General features: G+C 39.7%; 2 protein-coding genes across 2 annotated transcripts in view; one reads left to right on the top strand and one right to left on the bottom strand.

The window, feature by feature from the left end:
- Nucleotides 1-4,949, top strand: part of LOC120528043 (zinc finger protein 345-like) — a 55,553-nt gene extending 50,604 nt beyond the window's left edge. Inside the window, exon 5 of the mRNA XM_039752018.1 lies at nt 4,218-4,949. Within this exon, the coding sequence (XP_039607952.1) occupies nt 4,218-4,813 (596 nt within the window). The 3' untranslated portion in view covers nt 4,814-4,949. The remainder of the gene's footprint in view (nt 1-4,217) is intronic.
- A 4,212-nt stretch (nt 4,950-9,161) lies between these two features.
- On the bottom strand, nt 9,162-15,228 carry LOC120528048 (E3 SUMO-protein ligase ZBED1-like). The gene is made up of 3 exons (XM_039752024.1): nt 13,404-15,228; nt 13,182-13,281; nt 9,162-9,714 (listed from the first exon to the last, which is right to left on the bottom strand). The coding sequence occupies exons 1-3, from the start codon at nt 14,853-14,855 to the stop codon at nt 9,356-9,358; spliced, it is 1,911 nt and encodes a 636-aa protein (XP_039607958.1). The 5' UTR covers nt 14,856-15,228; the 3' UTR covers nt 9,162-9,355.
- Between the last annotated feature and the right edge of the window lie 6,363 nt (nt 15,229-21,591).

Below are 21,591 nucleotides of genomic sequence, written 5' to 3' on the forward strand. Positions count from 1 at the left end.
ACGCAGTGCACATTATACAATGCAAGGTGGAGAGTGTGAGGCAGGTATAACAGACAATAACTTTGTATAATGTTAACGTTTACACCCCCCTGGTGGAAGGCTGCATCTAGAGTTGCTGGTCGGGCAAGTTGAGCGTGGTGGGGCAACGCTTTAGGTTCAAGTCCACAGAGAAATGTGTCACATGCTAATTCGTCCCGGACCCTGTGGGGGAAAAGTGCATAGCCTCGCCCCACCAGTCCCTGCACTTCCGTTGCAAATGTTCCTAGACGTTCTCCAGACCTCCGAGTTCATTCGTGCAGTTGCCTTTGCAATCCTAATATGGTTTCTGTTCTGTCCTCCCGAAACGACGCTCAATGGCCTTCAAAAGCAGTCCTAAGTCTGTTAAATCCTCCCGTGGAACATCCTCAAGGATTTTCAAAGCCTCCCCTTCCAACGCCGCCACCACTGCACTGCTCTATCCTCGACTCCCCACCTATTCGCCTCTGCAACAACTTCAAACCTGTTCCAGAAGGCTTCCCAGCTGCCCGTCCCGTCGTAGCGTCCCGGTTTCAACCTTGGTAAATCATGCCTTTCCCTCGCACCTCTCGGTTCTTCATGTTTGACCTCGGGTTCTTCTTTGCACTGCAGTAACCACCAGGGTGGAGGGGGAAATTCTTCATCTGCCATTTTCACATCATCTGTTTCTTGCAACAGCCGTCTCAATGGGATGCCTCATCCCACTTCTGACACCAGTGTAAGATCCCTTCCCAGACGGGCAAATGAATCTCGCAGGCAAGTGGTGGTAATTATCAAATAAAAGAACTAATCAAAATGGTTTTTATTCACTTTTTATCTTACTTCAACAAGCCGAATAAACAACAACGTCGTCAGGACAAAAAAAAAACCAGCAAAACACACCTTATTAAAACCCAACCCACATACAAGCACCCCACCTTCCCAGCACAGAATTGAAGCGTTGCATTGTGTGGGGTGGGGGCGATCTGCTCAGCCTGTCAGTGGATCAGGATGGTGACGGCAGTCTGTCGCTGAAGCTGCTCCTCTGTCTGGAGATGATCCTGTTCAGTGGATGCAGTGGATCTAAGAAGATGTACCGACCTCTTCATGTAAAGTATTGGACTTGGGAATTGTTTGGACCTTCTGCCCGTTAAGCACGGAAGGGCAACGTCCACGTTTCTCAGAATAATTTTTCTCTTAAATCACAGGCACGTAGTGCAACGTTGTCAAGCAGGTAGTTTACCCGAAACCACTGCAGTAGTACTCAATGTATCTTTACTTCTTAAATGTTAATGATTTACTCTTTAATAATTTATACACTTCTTATATATCATTCAAATTCTCTTATGGAAATGTTTTACTTTTAATAATGTATACGCTTCTTATATGTTCTTCAAATTCTTTTATCAAAATGTTTTACTACTTAATAACTTATTTTATAAATGCTACATTTTATTTTTTGAGCAAAGCCACTGGGAAATCAGCTAGTTATTACATATTTTTTACTTAGGGATTGATTTATTTTTTTCTTTGTTTATGTTTTGTTAAGGTCGTATGCATATGGATGTGACCTTCCTGTTGCCATTTCTCACTTGTTAAAAATGCTGATTCTTGGATCATTACTAGATTGTGTGAATATTAAGTTAAAGCATAATTTCTTTCTGGGAAGGGTTCTTTGCACTTTGAAAAACTTCCTAATATGTAGAAAAACCCGTATGGTAGGCTACCTAGCAGGACACTAACAAATTAAGAAAACTTGGACTTAAGACTTACCCTGTGTTATTGTATGCAGTAAGAGTTCTTTCAAAATCATGAGCCATTGCTATTTCACAAATTTGTTTCCATCTCTTCGTGGTTATTTACTGCATGGAGACTGTTACTGATCTAAATAAATTAAGGTTCTTTCTAGAACCTTCATGTGGATGGGTGTTTTGGGAACCAAAAATGGCTCCCCTATGGCATCACTCTGAGGAACCACTCTGCCACGTTGATATTGAAGAGTGCTCTTGACCAAAATGCACAGCTACAGAATATGACAATATGGAATAAATTACAGATGAAACAATTGGGGATCATGTATAAAAAGTGTTGTCATTTCTACAGAAATGTATGCATGTACCCTTAAATGAAAGTCTGCAATGTACACTTTAATCACATCTGAATTTTTTGATTTGTCTTTTTAAACTGTGGAGCAGAAGGGGAAATAGGCGAAAAAGGGGTGTTTGCCCTAAACATTATGGAGGACTGAAATGTATTTTTAACAAATAACACATATTAATGATTAGTCGTCTACGCAGGCAAGACTCTTCATCCATTGGAATGCTTGTTACCGCTGTGCAACTCAATAGCAGGTATTTAAATCTCTGTCTTTCTACTCACTCATCTGTGTAGCAGCGGAGCAAATGCAGGGTAAGTCTTCACATTTTCGTGTCCGCTCTCCTTATTTCAAACTTTCAGATTTAAATATTGTGAAAGCTACAGGGATGTGCAGCTCCCCAAACCCGGAAACAGACACTGTGTTAATTTCTCGTGGGGAAGCTCTATTTCCCGCTCCTCACTTCAGAGCACAGTACACAGTTAGCAAGCACACCACTACTGCTCAGTCCCTTTTTCTCTGTCTTTTTTCTTTCTTCTTTCTTTCTCCTCTGCCGTCTCCACTCCTCTCCCTGCAAGCTTCCAATTCTGGCTACCGGAATGGAGTGAGGCAGTCTCTTTTATAGTGCACCAGGAAGTGCTCCAGGTGCTCTCCAATCGTCTTCCAGCAGCACTTCCTGGTGTGGTGGAAGTGCTGTAAGGGTCCCCTGAAGTCCTTCATGTGTTCCCGGATCCTCATCCGTCAGCACTTCTGGATGTGGTGGAAGTGATGCAGTCCAGGGCTCTGGAACTGTCCAGACACCGCCTGGTGGAGACCACGGGCTCCAGAAGTGTTCAGCTTCTAAGCTCCCCAGGTGGGTTTGCCTTCTCGTGTTCCGGGGGAGGTATTGCCATGAACATGTCCTCTTTCCCGGTCCTTCCATCAGAGGTGCGTCCCGGCTGGCCAAGGGCCCCTGCCGTCCTACCACAATATACATCCATTGTCAAACCAGCTTAATCCAATGCAGTATTGGTGGGGGGCAGAGCTGGTATTCAGTCACCCATCAGGTTGAAGAGCACAGCACTCAGGCTAATATTCCTAAAAGGGACAGCCTCTCTTATTACACATGGTTCACAAACAAGTCCATACACAAAGACACCACCTTTAAGACACAGATTCAGTGAGAGAAAATGACATTTCCTGTTTTCTTTTCCATGCACAGATTTGCATGTTTGCTGTTTTTCCACTAATCTTTGACATACCAGTAAAAGATTTTTAATCCTGGCATCCACCCAACATAAGATTTTCATTTCATGTGCTGACTGTAGCCCATTCAACTGTGACTCAAATGCTTTTTATGTTAGGCACTGGTTCAGAGTTTCACAATTCAGTCCGTCAAACTTGTAGTTCCGTAGTTTCAGTATTTAATTCAGATGCTGCAGCATGGAGGCACGGTGATTAGTACTGTTGCCTTGTGTATCCAGCTTTCTAGGTTCAAATTCATGCGTAATTGTTATCTTTGTGCAGTTTTCATGTTCTCCCCATGTTGTTTTTATGATGTGGTAGGTATATCGGTGACTCACATGAAAATGTCCTATTTTGTTTTCTTTTCACACAGGCCATCCGGAGAGCACTTTTCATGCTGCAAATGGCAGGACTCACTTCGGACTGAGACGTTCAGATGCTGTAAACATACAGTCTGGTGCAGATCCTGGCGTTAAAACAGAAGAGGAAGACTCTGAGTTGGTTTTGCGTAATACTGTCCAAGTGGATACTCCAGTGGACATTGCTGTGGTTTCAGACGATGAAGTGGAGGAACAGAAAGCCATCAGCCATAATAAGGAATGTGTGAATGTTAAAGAAGAGAGCGCAGAGGTGGAACTTTCATCAAGGCCAAAAGTTGCTGTGGATTGCATAGTGAAAGATACATTTCCTGTGAGTACTGTTAAAGAAAGGCATCAGAACTGTGGACCTGTTGAAGAGAATGCACCCTTTAGAATCAGAAAGGACTGTATGCAGATGGGAGGTATGGAAAGGCTACAACAAGTTCAATTTCTTGACATGCAGCACACCTCTGATGATTGCGCAGACACTTTGGGTAATGTATATCTCATCAGGAAACACAAGAGAAGTCACTCCATTGATGAACCATACCAGTGTACTGAATGTGGGAAAATGTTCAGGTGGACTGGCAGTCTTAAAATCCACCAGAGAATTCACACAGGAGAAAAACCGTATAAGTGCGCTGAATGTGGAAAAACGTTTAATCAAGCTGGACACCTTAGAAGTCACCAGAAAATTCACACTAGGGACAAGCCATTCAGTTGCACCGAATGTGGAAAGACTTTCAAGTGGGCTTGTAGCCTTAAAATTCACCAAAGAATTCACACGGGAGAAAAACCATACCAGTGTATAGAATGTGGCAAGACATTTAACCAGGCTGGGCACCTCAGTAGTCACCAGAAAATTCACACTAGAGACAAGCCGTTCAATTGCAGTGAATGTGGAAAGACTTTCAAATGGGCTTGCAGCCTTAAAATGCACCAAAGAATCCACACACAGGAGAAACCTTACCAGTGTACAGAATGTGGGAAGGCATTCAACCAAAACGTGAACCTTAAACACCACCAGAGAGTACACGCGGGGGACAAGCAATACCAGTGCGTTGAATGTGGAGACACTTTCAGAATGTTTCAGCATCTTCGATATCACCAGAAAATTCACATGGGAGAACAACGGTATTAGGAAATTAAATTTACAAAGACAATGCTCAGACTGAGAATCCTAAATTTCATTAGACAGTACAGCTACTATAAGAGATGCCCCTTCGGTCTCAGCTTTCAAATCCCGGCTGAAGACTCACTACTTCAGTTTAGCACACCCTGACTAGAGCTGCTGATTAACTGTGCAGACTGCATCTCTATTGTTAGTCATTAGCACTAAAACATAAGTAACATGATAGTTAGAATTTGTTACTAACCCTCACCTCCACGAGTTTCTCTTCTCGGTACTCGGATATGTCACTTGGTGCCACGGCCCACCTGCCAAGTTGTTTTGCCTATCTAAGGTAAAGTCATCTGTGATTGAGGATTGCAGGAATCATCGGGTAGAGGGGTCCTTTCATTGGATTGGCTGGCCCAGCACGGACCCAGCTGTGGAACGGCCAATAGGGGAAGGCAGCTTGATGGCTGAGGTCTCCAGTATTCTGAACAAATCTGAATCCTTTTATGTGATATTATTGACTGTTGAATTCTGCTCTGTACTTGTAACATTTCTATTACACTATTATATCGTATTGATGATTACTTGTGTTCTCTTCTGTGTATTGTATTGTATTGACACCCACTGCACGCCCAACCTGTCTCTAAACTGCCTTTCCAAGGTTTCTTCCATTTTTTTCCCTACAAGGGTGTTTTTTGGGGAATTTTTTCTTGTCTTCTTAGAGCACGGGTGGGCAAAGTCAGTCCCAGAAGGCCGCAGTGGTTGCAGGTTTTTGTTCCAACCCAGTTGCTTAATTAAATACCAATCCTTGTCAATTATTTAATTTCATGGCTTGTTAGTGCGTTAACTCTGCCACGTCAGGTCATTCTCATATCCTAGATTTTTTTTTTCCTTTCTAAGGATATCATCCAAATGATATGAAGTCTAAAACAGACTAGTTATTCTCAGTGCTTCACTTTTTTCTCTTCACTTTCCTTCCAAGTATTTAATTAAACCCAATAGTGCATGATAAATACACACAGAGGTGTAAATTGTAACAAGCTAAATGGAGAAATGCTGGTTTCCTTTGTCATTTGCATATTATTGCTAATAAGGAGCAATTAAAAACCAAGACTACAGCTATTTAAGACTAAAATAAGCAATAAGCGTCTAAAATCTTAACGAGCGAGACAACTAAAGTGAAGCAGAAGTGTCACTTGAGCATAAGTGCTTCTTATTAAAAAATTGGATTGGAGCAAAAACCTGCAGCCACTGCGGCCCTCCAGGACTGAATCTGCCCACCCCTGTCTTAAAGAGTCAAGGCTGGGTGGCTATCAAAAGGCAGGGCCTGTTAAACCCCATTGTGGCATTTCTTGTGTGATTTTGGGCTATACAAAAAATAAATTGTAAAAAAGGAGAAAAAAATTGTAGACGTGTCGCCACCGGTGGGAAACTTTACAAATGTATTGCAGTGTTTCATCAAGAAAGTGATGCTTAATGGGTGGTGTTCATTACTTTCTGTTTGGAAGGATCCTGTCCTGGAGTTCCTTATTAGAGAACTGGGACAGATAAATAATTTTAATAGTAGTAGTAAAAATAATTAAACAATTGGGAGAATATCTCTTTACAACAAACGTGTGCACATTTTTAATTGAATTAGAGTAAAGTGTACCCACAAAGAAGGCAGGCATACATATTTTTAACTATATTCACTGCATCAAGGGGGACATACTGTCACCTATTTAGCCTGCCTGAGACAAGAACATACAGAACATAAATATATAAATTCAGAATACAGTCACAGCTTTGAAACTTTAAAATGGTCTCATACTGATATTGTGTATGGAAAAATTTTGAATTCCATACAATACAATTTATTTGTGTATAGCCCAAAATCATACAAGAAGTGCTGCAATGGGCTTTAACAGGCCCTGCCTCTTGACAGCCCCCCAGCCTTGACTCTCTAAGAAGACAAGAAAATAAAAATGGAAGAAACCTTAGAAAAGGCATTTCAGAGAGAGACCCCTTTCTAGGTAGGTTGGGCATGCAGTGGGTGTCAAAAAGAAGGGGATCAATACAATAAAATATAATACACAGAACAGAACACGTGTAATCCTCAATACAATATAATATTACAAGTACAGAGCAGAATTTAACAGTAGATGATATTCCATTATTTTAACAGAATGACATTTAAAAAACATGTACAGTATTTGATATGCTCTATTAATACATGCAGTGCATTCTATTGTTACTGTTATTTAAAAAAAATAAGTTAATGTTACAGAAATATAAAAAAAAAAAAAATCATCACTTTTTAATGACGTAAATACAAATGAAAAATGCACCTACTTTCAGAACAGTTACAGTGCCTATAAAAAGAACACTGAATGACAGCAGACTGAATTTGGCTTTTTTTGACGCAGATCAATAGAAAGGGACTCAATAATGTCAAAGTGAAAACAGATCTCTGGTGTTTAAATTAATTACGAATATAAAACCCCAAATTAATGAGCTCATCAGTCTTCACCCCTTTGGAAATTTTCACATTTTATTGTTACTATAACCCAAAATCATAATGAATTTCTCTACATAGAAATATTTAAGGTTTGTGGGGAAAAAATAAAAAGAAATTAACAGAATTATCAGAAGGAAACTGCACACAGAAAAAACATCTAAAGCAATAATGAAGCTAGATATTTTTAAACAAACTTAAGACCAACATAGAAAAATAATTGCAAAAGGCTTTTTTCCTGTTCCTATAAAGTGCCTATATAGAAAGTTATTTATTTCCTTAGAAGGTTTACCATTTTGTTGTTTGACACGGATCAAAAGAGAAAGACTCTTTAATGTCAACATAAAAACTGATCTCTGCAAAGTGAAGTAAATAATTCCAAATATTAAACACAAAATAAAGGATTACTGTACATATATATCCACCCCCTTCAAATCAGCAGTAATGCTTCATTTTATTTGATGTGGGAAGTCAGATTTCCAACTCAGAAACTCGGTCTGTATGTCAAGTCTGAATTGGTCCAACTTCAGATCATGATGTCAGTCCAAAATGTCGACATACACTGCAAACTTTCATGAGAGCTGTAGCATTAAAACTGTTTGTTAGCACTTCTCTCTGTTTGTGTCTGGTTCAGTCTGTTGTACACACAGTATTGTCCATCAGCTGCTATTTAATTTGATGGAACCATAGTGGTTTTCCAAATGTTTTACTGGAACATGGTTCAACTTGGGTGTGACGTCATTCCCAGATCCAAATTCGGAGGTAAATGGAATAGAGCATAAGTATTTGGCAGCCATGTCTGTTGAGTCTGTTCTCACAGGTCTCTCTCTCTCTCTCAGCTTGATCATTCCCCGCAACCCCAAATACTTGTTTGAAGAACTGCTTAAGCTCTGTCAGGTGTCATGTTGATTGTGAGTAAACAGCCTTTTGAAAGACCTGTCATAAATTCTCCATTGGATTGACATTGGGACTCAGACACATACACTCTTCGTGTTTTCTTTTAAAGTCATTCCTTTGTAGCATTTGCTTTATGCTTGGGGTTGTGGTCTTCATGATAAACAAATCTTCTTTCAAAGTGCAGGTTTCTTGCAGATTGCATCTGGTTGTCCTCCATGATTTTCCCATATTTTGCTACATTCATTTTACCCCCACATGCCGTACAGGGCTTTCTGCAGAGAAACATCCCTGCTGGCTGATGTTGCCACCACCATGCTTCACATTGTGGATGGTATGTTTGTGATAATGTGCAGTGTTCAAACATGGTGTTTAGACCGATGGCCTAAAAGGCTCAACTGTGGTCTCATCAAACCACAGAACCTTCTTCCAGTTGACTTCATGATTGAAGTGTTTAAAAGTATGAAGGGAATTAGCCCAGTGGATCAAGACTGTGAGTTTAAAATGAGTTCATCAAGAATATGGCTGGGTCACAGTTGGAAACCTGTTAAGGGGAAATTCTATACAAACATCAGAAAAGTTTTGTTCCCACAGAGAATCACAGACACTTGGAATAAGTTTTCAAGTAGTGTGATTGATAGATAGATAGATAGATAGATAGATAGATAGATAGATAGATAGATAGATAGATAGATAGATAGATAGATAGATAGATAGATAGATAGATAGATATACAGATAGATATGAAAGGCACTATATAATAGATATAAAGATAGATATGAAACACACTATAATAGATAGACTAGAAAGCCACTATACAGAATAAGGATGGACAGATAGATAGATAGATAGATAGATAGATATGAAAGGCACTATATAATAGATAGATAGATGTGAAAGGCACTATATAATAGATATATAGATATGAAAGGCACTATATAACAGATAGATAGATAGATAGATAGATAGATAGATAGATAGATAGATAGATAGATAGATAGATAGATATGAAAGGCACTATATAATAGATAGACTATAATACCACTATACAGAATAAGTATTGATATACAGATACTTTATTCATTCTGTCAGGGAAATTCAGGTTTCCTAAACAACATAAAATGCAGTCTATTGTTTTGTTCTATACTAGTGTAGTAAGCTTTGTGTGGCTGGGTCTTTCAGAGATTCTTTTTCAAAAAAATTAACTGATCCATATGCTCTGGAGACAGAACACTTCGTTGTGAATTCAAAATGTCCCCTGCAGTGCTGAATACCCACTCTGAGGGCACACTTGTTCCAGGAATACAAAGATATGTTTTTGCAAGCTTGGCCAGCAGTGGGAAATCAGACTGGTGGCCTTTCCACCAGTACAGTGCATTACCACTCAGAATCAGAGATTTGGTCTCTCTATACTTTAGAACCTCTGCATGGGCCATTTGCCTGCAGGACTTCATAGACTGGTAGGGGTCAGCAGTACAGAAATCATCACCAAAGAGGTCTGTTAGTGTCTTTGTCTTCTTTGGAGGAGAAATATATTCTAAAATGATATAAAAAAAAAACCAGAAAACATTAATAACTAATTGTTAAAATGCAGAATGGCATTTCACCCTTTGGAACACCTCTGACATCCAGCCAGATCCAAAAAATTACCCTCCAATACAATTAAATGATAATTGTCCAATGGCCCTCACATTACACTTGGTAAAGTGCTAGGAGTTGCTGGTTCTTATTCACCTTATTTTAGAGGTCAGTTCTTCTTTAGAACCATTGTAGTTTGCTTACAGACAGCACCATACACTGGAGGATATGGTTGTTACTGATCTTCATACCAGTTATATACATTTGGAGAAACCCCAATCCTTTGTGAGAATATTGCTTATTGATTTTACTTAAGCCTTTAACTACCTGAACCCTGATATCCTTTATAATAAACTGCAGGTGTTACAAATGGATCCCCATCCCATCTCACCCTATGGATTATGGTTTAATTTCTCCTTAACAGGGAGCAGGTTCTTAAGCGAGATAATTACATTTCTACAGTCCACTATAAGTTGATAGCAGCTCCACAAGGCACAGTGACCGCCCCCATACTCTTCAATGTCTATAACCTGAGAGGATCTAACAGAAATTGTTTAGCTGCAAAGTCTGCAGATGATACCGCCCTGACTGACACCTCTAACAATGAGGGCATCTACACACACAAATCTGTGTTATTTGGAGTAACCTGGTTAAGACTAAAACCTGCTTCCCAAAAAACCTCAATTTACATGTGCATGAACATGTATGGAGTTCTTCTTCGGCAAAATGTTCGGATGTCATTAAACTGCACCAAAGAATAAATAAATAAAAAGTTAAATATTATCATGAGCCGCCATTAATCTGAAAACAAGCATTTTTTTTTTTTTATGAATATGTTTAGTCCTTCATATGCTGTGAAATAAATAACATCCATCCCTTTGTCCAGCAGGGGGCACCTGCTTCCTGGGATTGTGTTGGTTTACAAATGCAACTCATGCTTTGAACATGTACATATACCCCTTCAGCAACCACAGCAGGGAAGAAAAGGGAAATATGGTACAAAAGAAAGGATATATTAACTTGCTTTAAAATGCAGCTTTCTCTCCCTATATATATATACAGGTATATATATATATATATATATGTATGTATGTATGTATTCATGGCATTCGTAGTCTGAATCACAAACTATTCAACCATTCTATGATCTGTTTCTCGCAACTGAAAGAGGGCACCGTGGCGGATGTTTGCAGGCTCGCAGACCAACCACAAGAGTTACCTGGTAGGTAAACACTCATATAATCAGATTGTGATTCAGACTACAAATGCCATGAATGTAACTACCCTGATCTACATACTGTCAAATAAACGAATCACATGCCGTGGCGCAACTCAAGAGCCTTCGCCTCTATCTCCGAGGTTCGATTCCCCGAGAGGGGGTGCAGTGAGTGTGTACACCTGATGAGCCCAGAAGTAGGGCGAAACACGTGTCGCGTACTCTTTGCATTATTTGACGGTAAAAATATTCAACCATATATATATATATATATACATATATATATATATATATATATATATATATATATATATATATATATATATTATAAAAAAGTCTTGCGACAAGACATGATCTTTTGAAGAGAGACAGAGAAACACTTTCATGTCCCGCGAAACGGACAAGTCACGTCATACTTACATCCTTTGGAAACCAGTTCCGTCATACACATGCAGAGTAGGTTAGAGATAATGGAAGTAGGAAAATTCGAAAGTCTCAAAAAAATGAGAGTGAAGATCGCATTAGCTCAAACAAACGGCAAATATTGGTGAAATAACGGAACAGCAAAAAGAGATCGAATAGTGTTTGAGGATGTTTGGGGCGAAGAAAGACATGGCAGTGAGAGAAAAGGACAACTGCTGTACAGTCTTTAAAACGTTCAAAGCGCCGCACGCCATGCAGATCACAAGGCACAGCAGCTGCAGCAAACCAGCAGTTGATCGAGCAAAGAGGAGGTAAAAAAACAACTGTTATTTGTTTTCCATTGTATCACAGGGGTTTCAGAGAAGGGACTGCATCTCCTTGGAGTGCGTTCAGCTCTCCTCTTTACAACAGCATGTAGCGCTGGCAAGGGGGGTGGTTTGAGTTGTTTGAGTGAAGTGCATAGGGGGCAAAGACCCCTAGTAAAGAATTAGAACATGTGTTATACCCAGCAGACCCCCGTGACCCTGTATTCGGATTCAGCGGGTTAGAAAATGGCTGGTTGGTTGTTATACCCAATTTCTAAGAGACCAATACCCTGGCTTCACTAACTAGAACAGTGTTTCTCAACCTTTAAGTATTTGCGACCCGAGTTTTCATAACAGTTTTAATTGTGCCCCCTAATGTTTTTTTTTTAAAGGAGCCCACTAATACCAATTTGTTCTTTTTAAATTAATGATATATCATAGATGCATATTTTATTATACCTACTTAACTTTAAAAGACATTTATCTAACTCTATGTTTATATTTCTAGTATCAGAATGTAGTTTAAGTTAATATGTTTTGGTTTCAATAGATGTATTTTTCATATTTTCAATTCTTGTTTTTTTTTTTATTTCACATCTTTGCGCCCCCTTAGGGGGGCCCGCCCCACAGCTTGAGAACCACTGAACTAGAATAAGAGTTTACATGGCATTTTAGAAACCAGCTCTCTGTGAACAACCAAGTTATTCAAGTGCATGTAAATGAACTGATTGTGGCATCTTTTGAGGAACAGGCAAAGAGGATGAAGAGGTGGTGCCAGGAACAGAACCTCCAACTAAATGGAGAAGATGCTGATAGAGTTAGTAGCTTTGAGCAGCTGGGAACAATATTGGATAATAGTTTGAACTTTAATGAAAACACACAATACATCTACAAAAGTACCAGTAGCACAGCTGTTTATTAACAAGGCTGAGAAAGATGAACATTTCAACTAGTAGCCTACAGAACTATCGTGCAGGTCATAATGAAAGCGCACACACTTTTCATTTCTGGCCTGGTTTGGGGGACTGTCTTTGTCTAATAAAAATAAACTTAGTAAAATTATCATTTTGAGGCCTGCTGTTTATGGGCAATCATAATTAGATCTTCAAGAACTGTATAAAAAAAGAGCAAAAAAAAAATATATATATATGGTTTTAAAGAACAAGGCATGCTGCTTAGTAATTGTTTCTAACTTTAACCTTCTGGGAAGAAAATAAAAATAAAAGAAATAGTTTTATAACAATGGCAGTAACATGTTAAATAGGTCAAATCCAATCTTGACAAAATAAGTTATTCTATTATTTCTTTAAATGTATAAATTGGTCACAATTGTTTTTATTTTATCACCTGCTTTGCATGTCCGTATGTGCATGTTGTATGTGGCAGACTGGACCAAAGCAAATCTCCGCTTGTGGACACTAAAAGTAAACTAACTTACTAACTAACCCTCAACAAGCAAACAAGGGTCGGATTAACACATACCTTCCCCCGGTGCTTCAGGCTGGGATACGGTTTCTGAGGTCGTGTCAAGGGGTGAAGCATTAGATGTCTGCTTGACTGGTTCTTGAATTTCTGATGCATCCTAAAAGTGTATACGACAGTTGAGTACATAAAATGAGAAATAAAGTTATAAAATAGCCCGCATCTGAACTGAAAATAAACACAACATGCCATTTGTATGTTGCGCTATTAGCATAAGCTTACTTTTTTATGCCACAGAGTTTCTGCTTCTGATATTAGGCTCTCAAAGGTGGCCTCTCTCTCCTCCTGGCTCAAATAAGGCAGCTTTTTAAAACGGGGGTCGAGAGCAGTCGCTTTATTTAGGATCAGCTGCAGATCTAAGAAGCTGTCTCTCAGGTCTTTGACCATTGCATGTTTCATTTCTCTTACAATGGCAGAGTCGTCTTCTGAGATTTTGAAGTGGTCCAACAGTTTAGCAAGAAGCGGCGCAATCACAGATAGTGTGGGCTGATTTTCATCGCACATGATGGTAGCGGCAGTTTTCACCGGCTCCAAGACCTTAACGATCTCCTCGGCAGCTGTGATGTCGTTCGGCTCCAAAGAGTACAAGTCGCTCGACACTTTTCTCAGTTGTTTTTCCAGTAAAGACGCGCACACCGCAGACTGCTGCTCGAGAAATCTCTGCAGCATGTCATACGTACTGATCCAGCGAGTGACGACGTCGCTGATCAGCTGATGTTCAGGAATTGCAAGGCATTTTTGTTTGTCCAGCAAAATTGCACTGCCAGTCGGGCTTCGACGAAAAAAAGCCACGATGCGCCTCACTTTGTCCAGGACACGTTCGGCGCTGTCACATTTCAGACCTTTCTGTGTTGCCGAGTTCACAGTATGCGCAAAGCACATTATACGTGGGGAGATGTCCGCTTCGATTCCAGCTAAGGACGCGTTACTGGCGTCGTCCGTGACCAGCGCTGTTTTTTTACCGCCTATCCCCCACTCGATGCAAGTCTCTTTCAGCAGCGCCCCGAGGTTTTTGTCGGAGTGCGCTTCATTTAAAGCTCGGGTCTGAAGCACGTAGTTTTTCAAGCACCAGTCAGAGTCAATAAAGTGACAAGTTACTGTTACATACGAGTCTGTTGATAAAGACGTCCACCGATCTGTTGAAATGGCAAAGCCCTCTGCTGTATCCAAGTCTTCTTTTACGCTGTCTTTCACTTGTTCAAACAAACGAGGGATGCATTTCTCGCTAAAATGCTGTCTGTATGGCATAACGTACTTGGGCTCCAAAGTATGTATCAACTCGCGAAATCCATCATTTTCAATGACTGAATAAGGTCTCAGGTCTTTGGCAATAAATTTCGAAATTGCTCCAGTTATACTGGAGGCTCTCTTCGAGTTGGCGCTCAACGTTTGTGGAAAAATATTTGATACTGTGGGAGATTCTTGAGGCGAAGGTACCTTTACAGAAGCCGTCGCTGCCAGGTCGAGGCCATGTTTTCTTTTCAAATGGGATGCAAGGTTCGTCGTGTTACTGTGATATTTGATGTTCATTTGACACTCGTTACATGTCGCGTGCGTTTTGTCTATTTTTCCCTCTTTTTTTCGGAAACCGAAATATTTCCAGACTGTGGACTTAAACCCCAGTGGAGTGTATAATTTGACTTTTTTCGCACTTTCATTCTGCGGTGAAGTCATCTCATTGCTGTTTAAGATTTGCTCTCACTTTCTTATGCTTGATGCGCAGATTTGAATCGATGAGCTGTTACACTCCTAACATATGCTGTAAATACATATATATTAACTAGAAAAATCGCATCATACGTCGATACGGACTTTGCAAACAAAGGCCACCCGTGACCCAGCCTTGAATTGTGAAAGCATCAAGTAGAGTCTTCACTTTTCGTGAAACACGTTCGCCGAGATGTTGTGTGTGAAAAACAACTCCGCTGTTATCCCTTTTTCCGGTGCGAACGAGTCGTTCTTTTACTATTTCCAGTGGATCATACGAATCGATTCGCGATCACGAACGAATCGATTCAGTGGGAATGCTACAGCGCACGCGTGTCTTTCGTGATGTCAACAGCGCCGTCTGCGGACACGTCCAGATGTTTAAAACGCATGCGCAAGACCTGCAAGACTTAAGAATACAGTACTACAAAAGGAAATACGGTTGCGGGAGGGTTATCTGACTCAGGGGGCGTTTCACGACTGACGTTGTGGGCGGTCCGTGATATTGTGGCCGTTACACGCATGTCATAACTTTTGCGGTCTTCAGTTAGAATGCACCTCGGCGACTCGTTTCACTTCGATTGTTTTGAGTTCAAGCTACATTCATAGCTCATGAAGGAGTCATTCATTACACAAGTACAATAGTAAATCACCTAAAGAAGGCGTCCTGAGTTTCCTCGAAAGCTTGCATATTGTAATCTTTTTAGCAAGTCCAATAAAAGGTATCATTTTGCTTGACTTTTCACCACATCCATAATGGCTAACACGGCACAACACCCTAGTACTACAGTAAATCACATTCAGAATAGAGAGTATTAATTGTTTTGTATTGTACAATTTGCTTGAATATATAAACACTATGAAAACTAATACATTGATGTTCCTTGGTATAATTAAAAAAATAACACAAAAGTGAACCGTTTAAAAATATCCAACTTCTAACAATTATTTGGGTTCACCTTTTTTTTTCTCACTTTTTTTAAAACTTACTGACTATACTGCGCATGTATAATTTATTATCTGTTTTTTTTAGTAAATTATTATTGGTGTAATATTCAGCATAAAATGTCTGAGAAAATTAAAACAGAAAAGAAGCATTAAACATACAAACTTCCTACATATATGCATAGGGGTATTTTGAAAATGTTACACATTAAATGTCATTACATTGAAATTTAAAGTTTTATTTATGTACATTGTACCCTTTGTATAATTTAATAATTTTAAAACAAACCTCTTGGATATTATTGGTAATTTCTTGAGATATTTTAAGCTTCCATCCAATTACTATCTTCAAGCCGAAAAAGTGTGACACTTTTTGCTGAAGGGATTGCATTTTTCTTGCAAAGTTTCATGAGAGACTTATTGTTACAGTTTTTGTCTTTCCTATACATTTTGCTTAATTGCTTGGGACATTGCTGTATACACCAATCTTGACAACGCCTCAACTTTGCATTAAAGTATTCTTCTACTGAAAGATGAATCCCTCATTAGCCAAATATATAAAATGGTATCAATTAAGGGGAGGTAAATGAGTAGCGCAGTGGCTCTGTAGTAAGGCTGCCGTCTTGCAGTAAGGAGACCAGGGTTCGCGTGCCGGTTCCTCCCTGCGTTGAGTTTGCATGTTTGCCTTGTGTCTGTGTGGGTTTTCTCCCGGTGATCTAGTGTCCCACCACAGTTCAAAGACAAGCAGGTTAGCTGAAGTGGCCCCAGTGTGTGTTCACTCTGTGATGGGCAGGCGCCCTGTCCAGGGTTTGTTCTTGCCTTGTGCCCTATGTTTACTTGCTGCTGGGGTGGTAATTCAAACCGATCCTTTCTATAAGTGCCTTTGCATATTTTAATCTCAAAATAAGAAATTGAATCTCTAGCTGTAACACTAGAAATTTCTCTTAAATCATTAGCCCTGTCTTTTAAAGCAAGAAGTTCACACGTTTTAATATTTGTAGTTAAACCTGAAATTAAGGGCTGATAGTGCTGTACCATTTTCTCTCTCATCACTAAAAAAATGTGCTTGTGTCATCTGCTGACTGCGAGCTTTTAATCTCTTGGTCACATATGTGTATACATTGAAACAGATTAATTTTAAAGAGACACATTACCATTATCTGATTCTTTTGAGTCCAAACTGAATCATAACTCGAGACCCAGTTGCACTATTCTCATTCTCCTCAGATTATATGTAAGGTAACAATTTATTTTAATTATGCATCTTAAATGTTATCATGCTTTGTGTACTGAAACAAGACAATGCCATATGACTTATTATCATGTTTTATATATAGGATGGCATGGTGGCACAGTGGTTGCGCTGTTGCCCCCAGTAAGGAAACCAGGGTTCACGTCCCTCTGTTCCTCCCTGCATGAAGCTTGCATATTCTCCCCATGTCTGTGTAGATTTCTTTTGGGTTCTCCGGTTTCTTCCCACAGAAACCAGACATGCAGGGTAGCTGGAATGGTGACGCTAAATTGGCCCTAGTTTGTGTTTGGGATGTGTGTTTGTATGCGTGTGTATAGGGTGATCCAGATCTAAATATGCAATTTTCATTACGCTCTAATTTATTAAGTTTATTGCATAGAGAATTCACAAAAAAATTATTTTTGTTTTTGATAGATGGCAGCACCTGCCCTGCATTCCAAAATGCCGGGGAGACGGTTGTCAGTCGACAGCCGGTGCGATGTGTTCGCCTTTTCATAATTGCATAATTATATCTGGACCACCCTGTATATATACACTTATATAGTATACTGTACACACACACTACTGTAGGAGCTATATATATATATATATATATATATATATATATATATATATATATATATATATATATATATATCGACCACAAGACTTTATTCGCCAGCGTCTAATCATCTTAGCCTAAAATTGAATCAAATTAATACAAAAAATCGATTTACTTAAACGGATAGCTCGAAAGATTCGATTCATTAAGTAAACGAAATATGCATCCTTATTTGCTTCTGCTACTTCTGTGTACTCACCTGAATAGATGAGCGTGTTGCTCCCTTCACCGCACCAACCTAATACGTTGGCTAACGATTGGCTAATGAAAAGTTCAAGTTCATTCAGTCGAACCTAGAAACGCGGAAGCTTTCAGCAGAGGGCGCCGTTAGCAAATGTCCCAGCTGCACGCAGATAATCACCCGAATACCATAGAAATTTGCATTCTTAAACAAATTCTGACAAACACATTACTAAACATAATTTAAACAATTAAATGTATTTATTGGATATAAAATTAAGTGTTCACTTTCAAGTCAATTTGTGATTCTAAGTTTTTACGAAGTGGGACAACGCCGTAGCGACCGTAGTAGATTAAAAACTACGTGGCTGGTTTAATGCTGATTCAAGATTTAGAGTACATTTGTCTTTTAAATGTCAGATTTACATACGTTTGTTGAAATCAGTTGTAAGTGAAGTGAGTGCAGACAGAACTACAGTATGTCATAGTCTGCGGGTGACTCGTCTAGAATTTCAATCCAGATTTCTATTGACGAACGAGCTGTTCATCCATTGCTTCCGCTTTACCATGTTTGGCAATTCGATACATAACGAGACTAAACACAGAGTGTATAATGGCTTCTTATACAACCACGGAGTATGTTTGCGTAAATGCGCAAGATTTTATTTATTTTTTCATTTAAAAATGTCGAACGATTTACTCCTGTAAGCAGAATGCCTCGTTTCCAAATGTTTTTGGAAGATAACGCCATTGCTCGCCACACTCAACTTTAAACGTACATCTGTACCTTTGAAAATCTGGGTTTATGTGCTTTTAACATTCTTGCTTGTTTCAGGTTTTTTTGGGATGCATCTTGTGAGGCTTATATGGAACTGGAAGAGTTCGGAGGAGGTGATGGATCAGGGTCCATTTTCGTTGGCTTTCTTAATGAAGTGTACGGTGTATAACAGACTGTCATCTGCTCTGAACTGGATTTGTGGCAGTCGTTTTAACTCCCCAATATGCAGGAGCAAAAAGATTCTTGGACTGGGTGCAGGACTGAAGTGAGCAATTAGCAGCCCTATGAAACGTTAAAGCAATTGATGGATATCTGTTACTTTTAACTTAAACTGACGACCAATGTAAAGTGTCCAGCGCCCCACGGGTTGAGAACAGGAGTGGACTGCAGGTCTCAAAACCGGCCCGGGCATCCTTCAGCGAGTGAGGTGACAAGGTCGACCCACTCGGCCCATTAATTCATTGTAATTTTCTTAAAATTTGTGATGAGTATGCGGCTCGCTACTTGCTTGAGCCTATGATATGAACTCTATCTGTTGCCAAACGTAATCTGTACACTATTGTTTAGACACAACTTAAAATTTGACGACGTACTAAGAAATAAAATGTAATGAAAAATAAAAATTTAGTAACACGGATTACACGTTATTAGAGTACATGTCAAATGTCAATGCCATGTCCAAGTGCCAGTACCCTAGCTGCTCATTTACAATGGAATAAATTATAACCGCGGTTATAATGAAAACCTCACATGATCGAAATGTTCCATGAACTTAACGATAAACTATAAATGTTCAGTCCTAATTTGAAAAATTCCTATCCTGTGTTTTTTAACTTCATTTCATAATACAGATGATCGCAGCTGAAAACCACTAATTGTCGCTCACGTCGATGACAAGAGAAGAATAAAATGCACAATACATAATTTAAACTAATTATTAGTACTGGAGAATTTAAATACTAGATATGAGATAAAATAAATTGCAATAACGTATATGCTAACCGAAATGTAGCGGTATCGAAACAGAAATCGGCAAAAGGCAGTTTTGACCAGATTATTCGCTGCAACGTTGTGTACTGACAACTAAAACAACTCGATGACAATACGATATATTATATAGAACTATATAAATCACAGTACCGGACAGATAGTATTTAGAAGTTTAGTAGTTTAGAAAATTAATTTTAATGTCAAATAGTAACCGGTACATTAAATTTATTTCATGAAACGGCCGGCGACCTAGGTTCGCTTCCCGAGTCCTCCCTCGGTGGAGTTTGCATGTTCTCCCCATGTTTTTGTGGGTTTCCTCCGGGTGCTCTGGTTTCCTCCCACAGTCCAAAGACATGCAGGTTAGGTGCATTGGTGATCCGAAATTGTTCCTAGTGTGTGCTTGGTGTGTGTGTGTGCCCTGCGGTGGGCTGCCACCCTGCCCTGGGTTTGTTTCGTGCCATACACCCTGTGCTGGCTAGGATTGGCTCCAGCAGACCCCCGTGACCCTGTGTTATAGGATATAGTGGGTTGGATAATGGATGGATGGATGGATGGAAACAGCCAGCCCATGACCAGACCAGAGTCCACAGCCCACCAGGCATTGCCCAAATGCCCTAATTGCCAGTCCGCCCCTGGTTAAGAAACAAGGTTCTAGACCCAATCGCAACTGTGACACAGCACAATCAATCAATCAATCAATCAATCAACATTTATTTATATAGCACATTTTCATACAAAAAAATGTAGCTCAAAGTGTTTTACAAAATGAATACAAAAATAGAAGACACAATAAAAAATAAACATATCAACATTAATTAACATAGAATAAGTAAGGTCCGATGGCCAGGGTGGACAGAAAAAACAAACAAAAAAAAAAACTCCAAAAGCTGGAGAAAAAAAATAAAATCTGTAGGGATTCCAGACCACGAGACCGCCCAATCCCCTCTGGGCATTCTACCTAACATAAGTCAAACAGTCCTCTTTGGAATTAGGGTTCTCATGGAAGGACCTGATGATGATGGTCACGTAGACTTCTGGCTTTCAGTCCATCAATGTTGGTGCATCATGATGGTTTGAGTAGGTGGTGGTGGCACAGGCTGCCACAACAAAGATTGCCATCACCACCAAGAAACCGGAAAAAGAAACAGAAGAGAGAGTAGGGGTCAGTACGGATTTTGGAGCCACTGTGAATAGTTATTGTGATGAATTGAACATACAGTGTATCAGAATTAAGTTAAAGTGAAGTTATAAAAAGGCCACGTTAAAGTAATGTGTTTTCAGCAGTTTTTTAAAGTGCTCTACTATATTTGCCTGGCGAATTCACACGTGGTCACTGTTTTATCAGTGTAGCGCAAGTAAGTAGCAAAGCTGTGAATTGAAGCTTACGTGTGCTGGCAGAGCAAACTGCTTAACTACACGACTTTAAATGAGTCACTGAGTGTTCAAATTCAAGTGGATTCATTGGATTGTCCGAGTTTAACTGTTTCCACGTTAAAAGATATGCCAAGAAAGATCAGTGTTGAGTCTGGCCACACAGTATATTAAATGTCTTATATATTTAGAAATGTGTTTGTTACAATAATCCATTCATCTATGCAAGCAGTTTCTCCAACTTACAGGGAAAACTTGAGGACTTGGTGGCAGGATTGGCATTCCATCTGCCGCTGTCCTGGTGGTTAGTCGTGTGGTGGGTGCTTCCAACATCCAGCCTCTATTTCTTATCCTGCTAATTCAGGGCAGGATTGAGGGACAGCCGGAGTCTATCCCAGCAGTCAGTGGATGAAAGGCAGGGAACAACACCGGGACAGGTTGCCAGCCCATCCCAGGACGAACGTACAAACACTTGGGGACAATATGGTAACACACATTTGACAAACGAGAGAAGACCATTTAGTCCATCAAGCCAGTTTGTTCAGCTAATAGCTAAACTGTCCCAATATGTCATCCAGATTCTTCT

The sequence above is a fragment of the Polypterus senegalus genome, chromosome 4, assembly GCF_016835505.1.
Source record: "Polypterus senegalus isolate Bchr_013 chromosome 4, ASM1683550v1, whole genome shotgun sequence".
Taxonomy (NCBI): domain Eukaryota; kingdom Metazoa; phylum Chordata; class Cladistia; order Polypteriformes; family Polypteridae; genus Polypterus; species Polypterus senegalus.

What these genes read in the sequence shown, in the direction of transcription:
- LOC120528048 (XM_039752024.1), bottom strand. Translation starts at nt 14,855, where the DNA reads ATGACTTCACCGCAGAATGAAAGTGCGAAAAAAGTCAAATTATACACT. An exon ending in AAACTCTGTGGCATAAAAAA is followed by an intron (nt 13,282 to 13,403) that starts GTAAGCTTATGC and finishes ATACACTTTTAG; the next exon opens with GATGCATCAGAAATTCAAGA. An exon ending in GCCTGAAGCACCGGGGGAAG is followed by an intron (nt 9,715 to 13,181) that starts GTATGTGTTAAT and finishes ATATCATTTTAG; the next exon opens with AATATATTTCTCCTCCAAAG.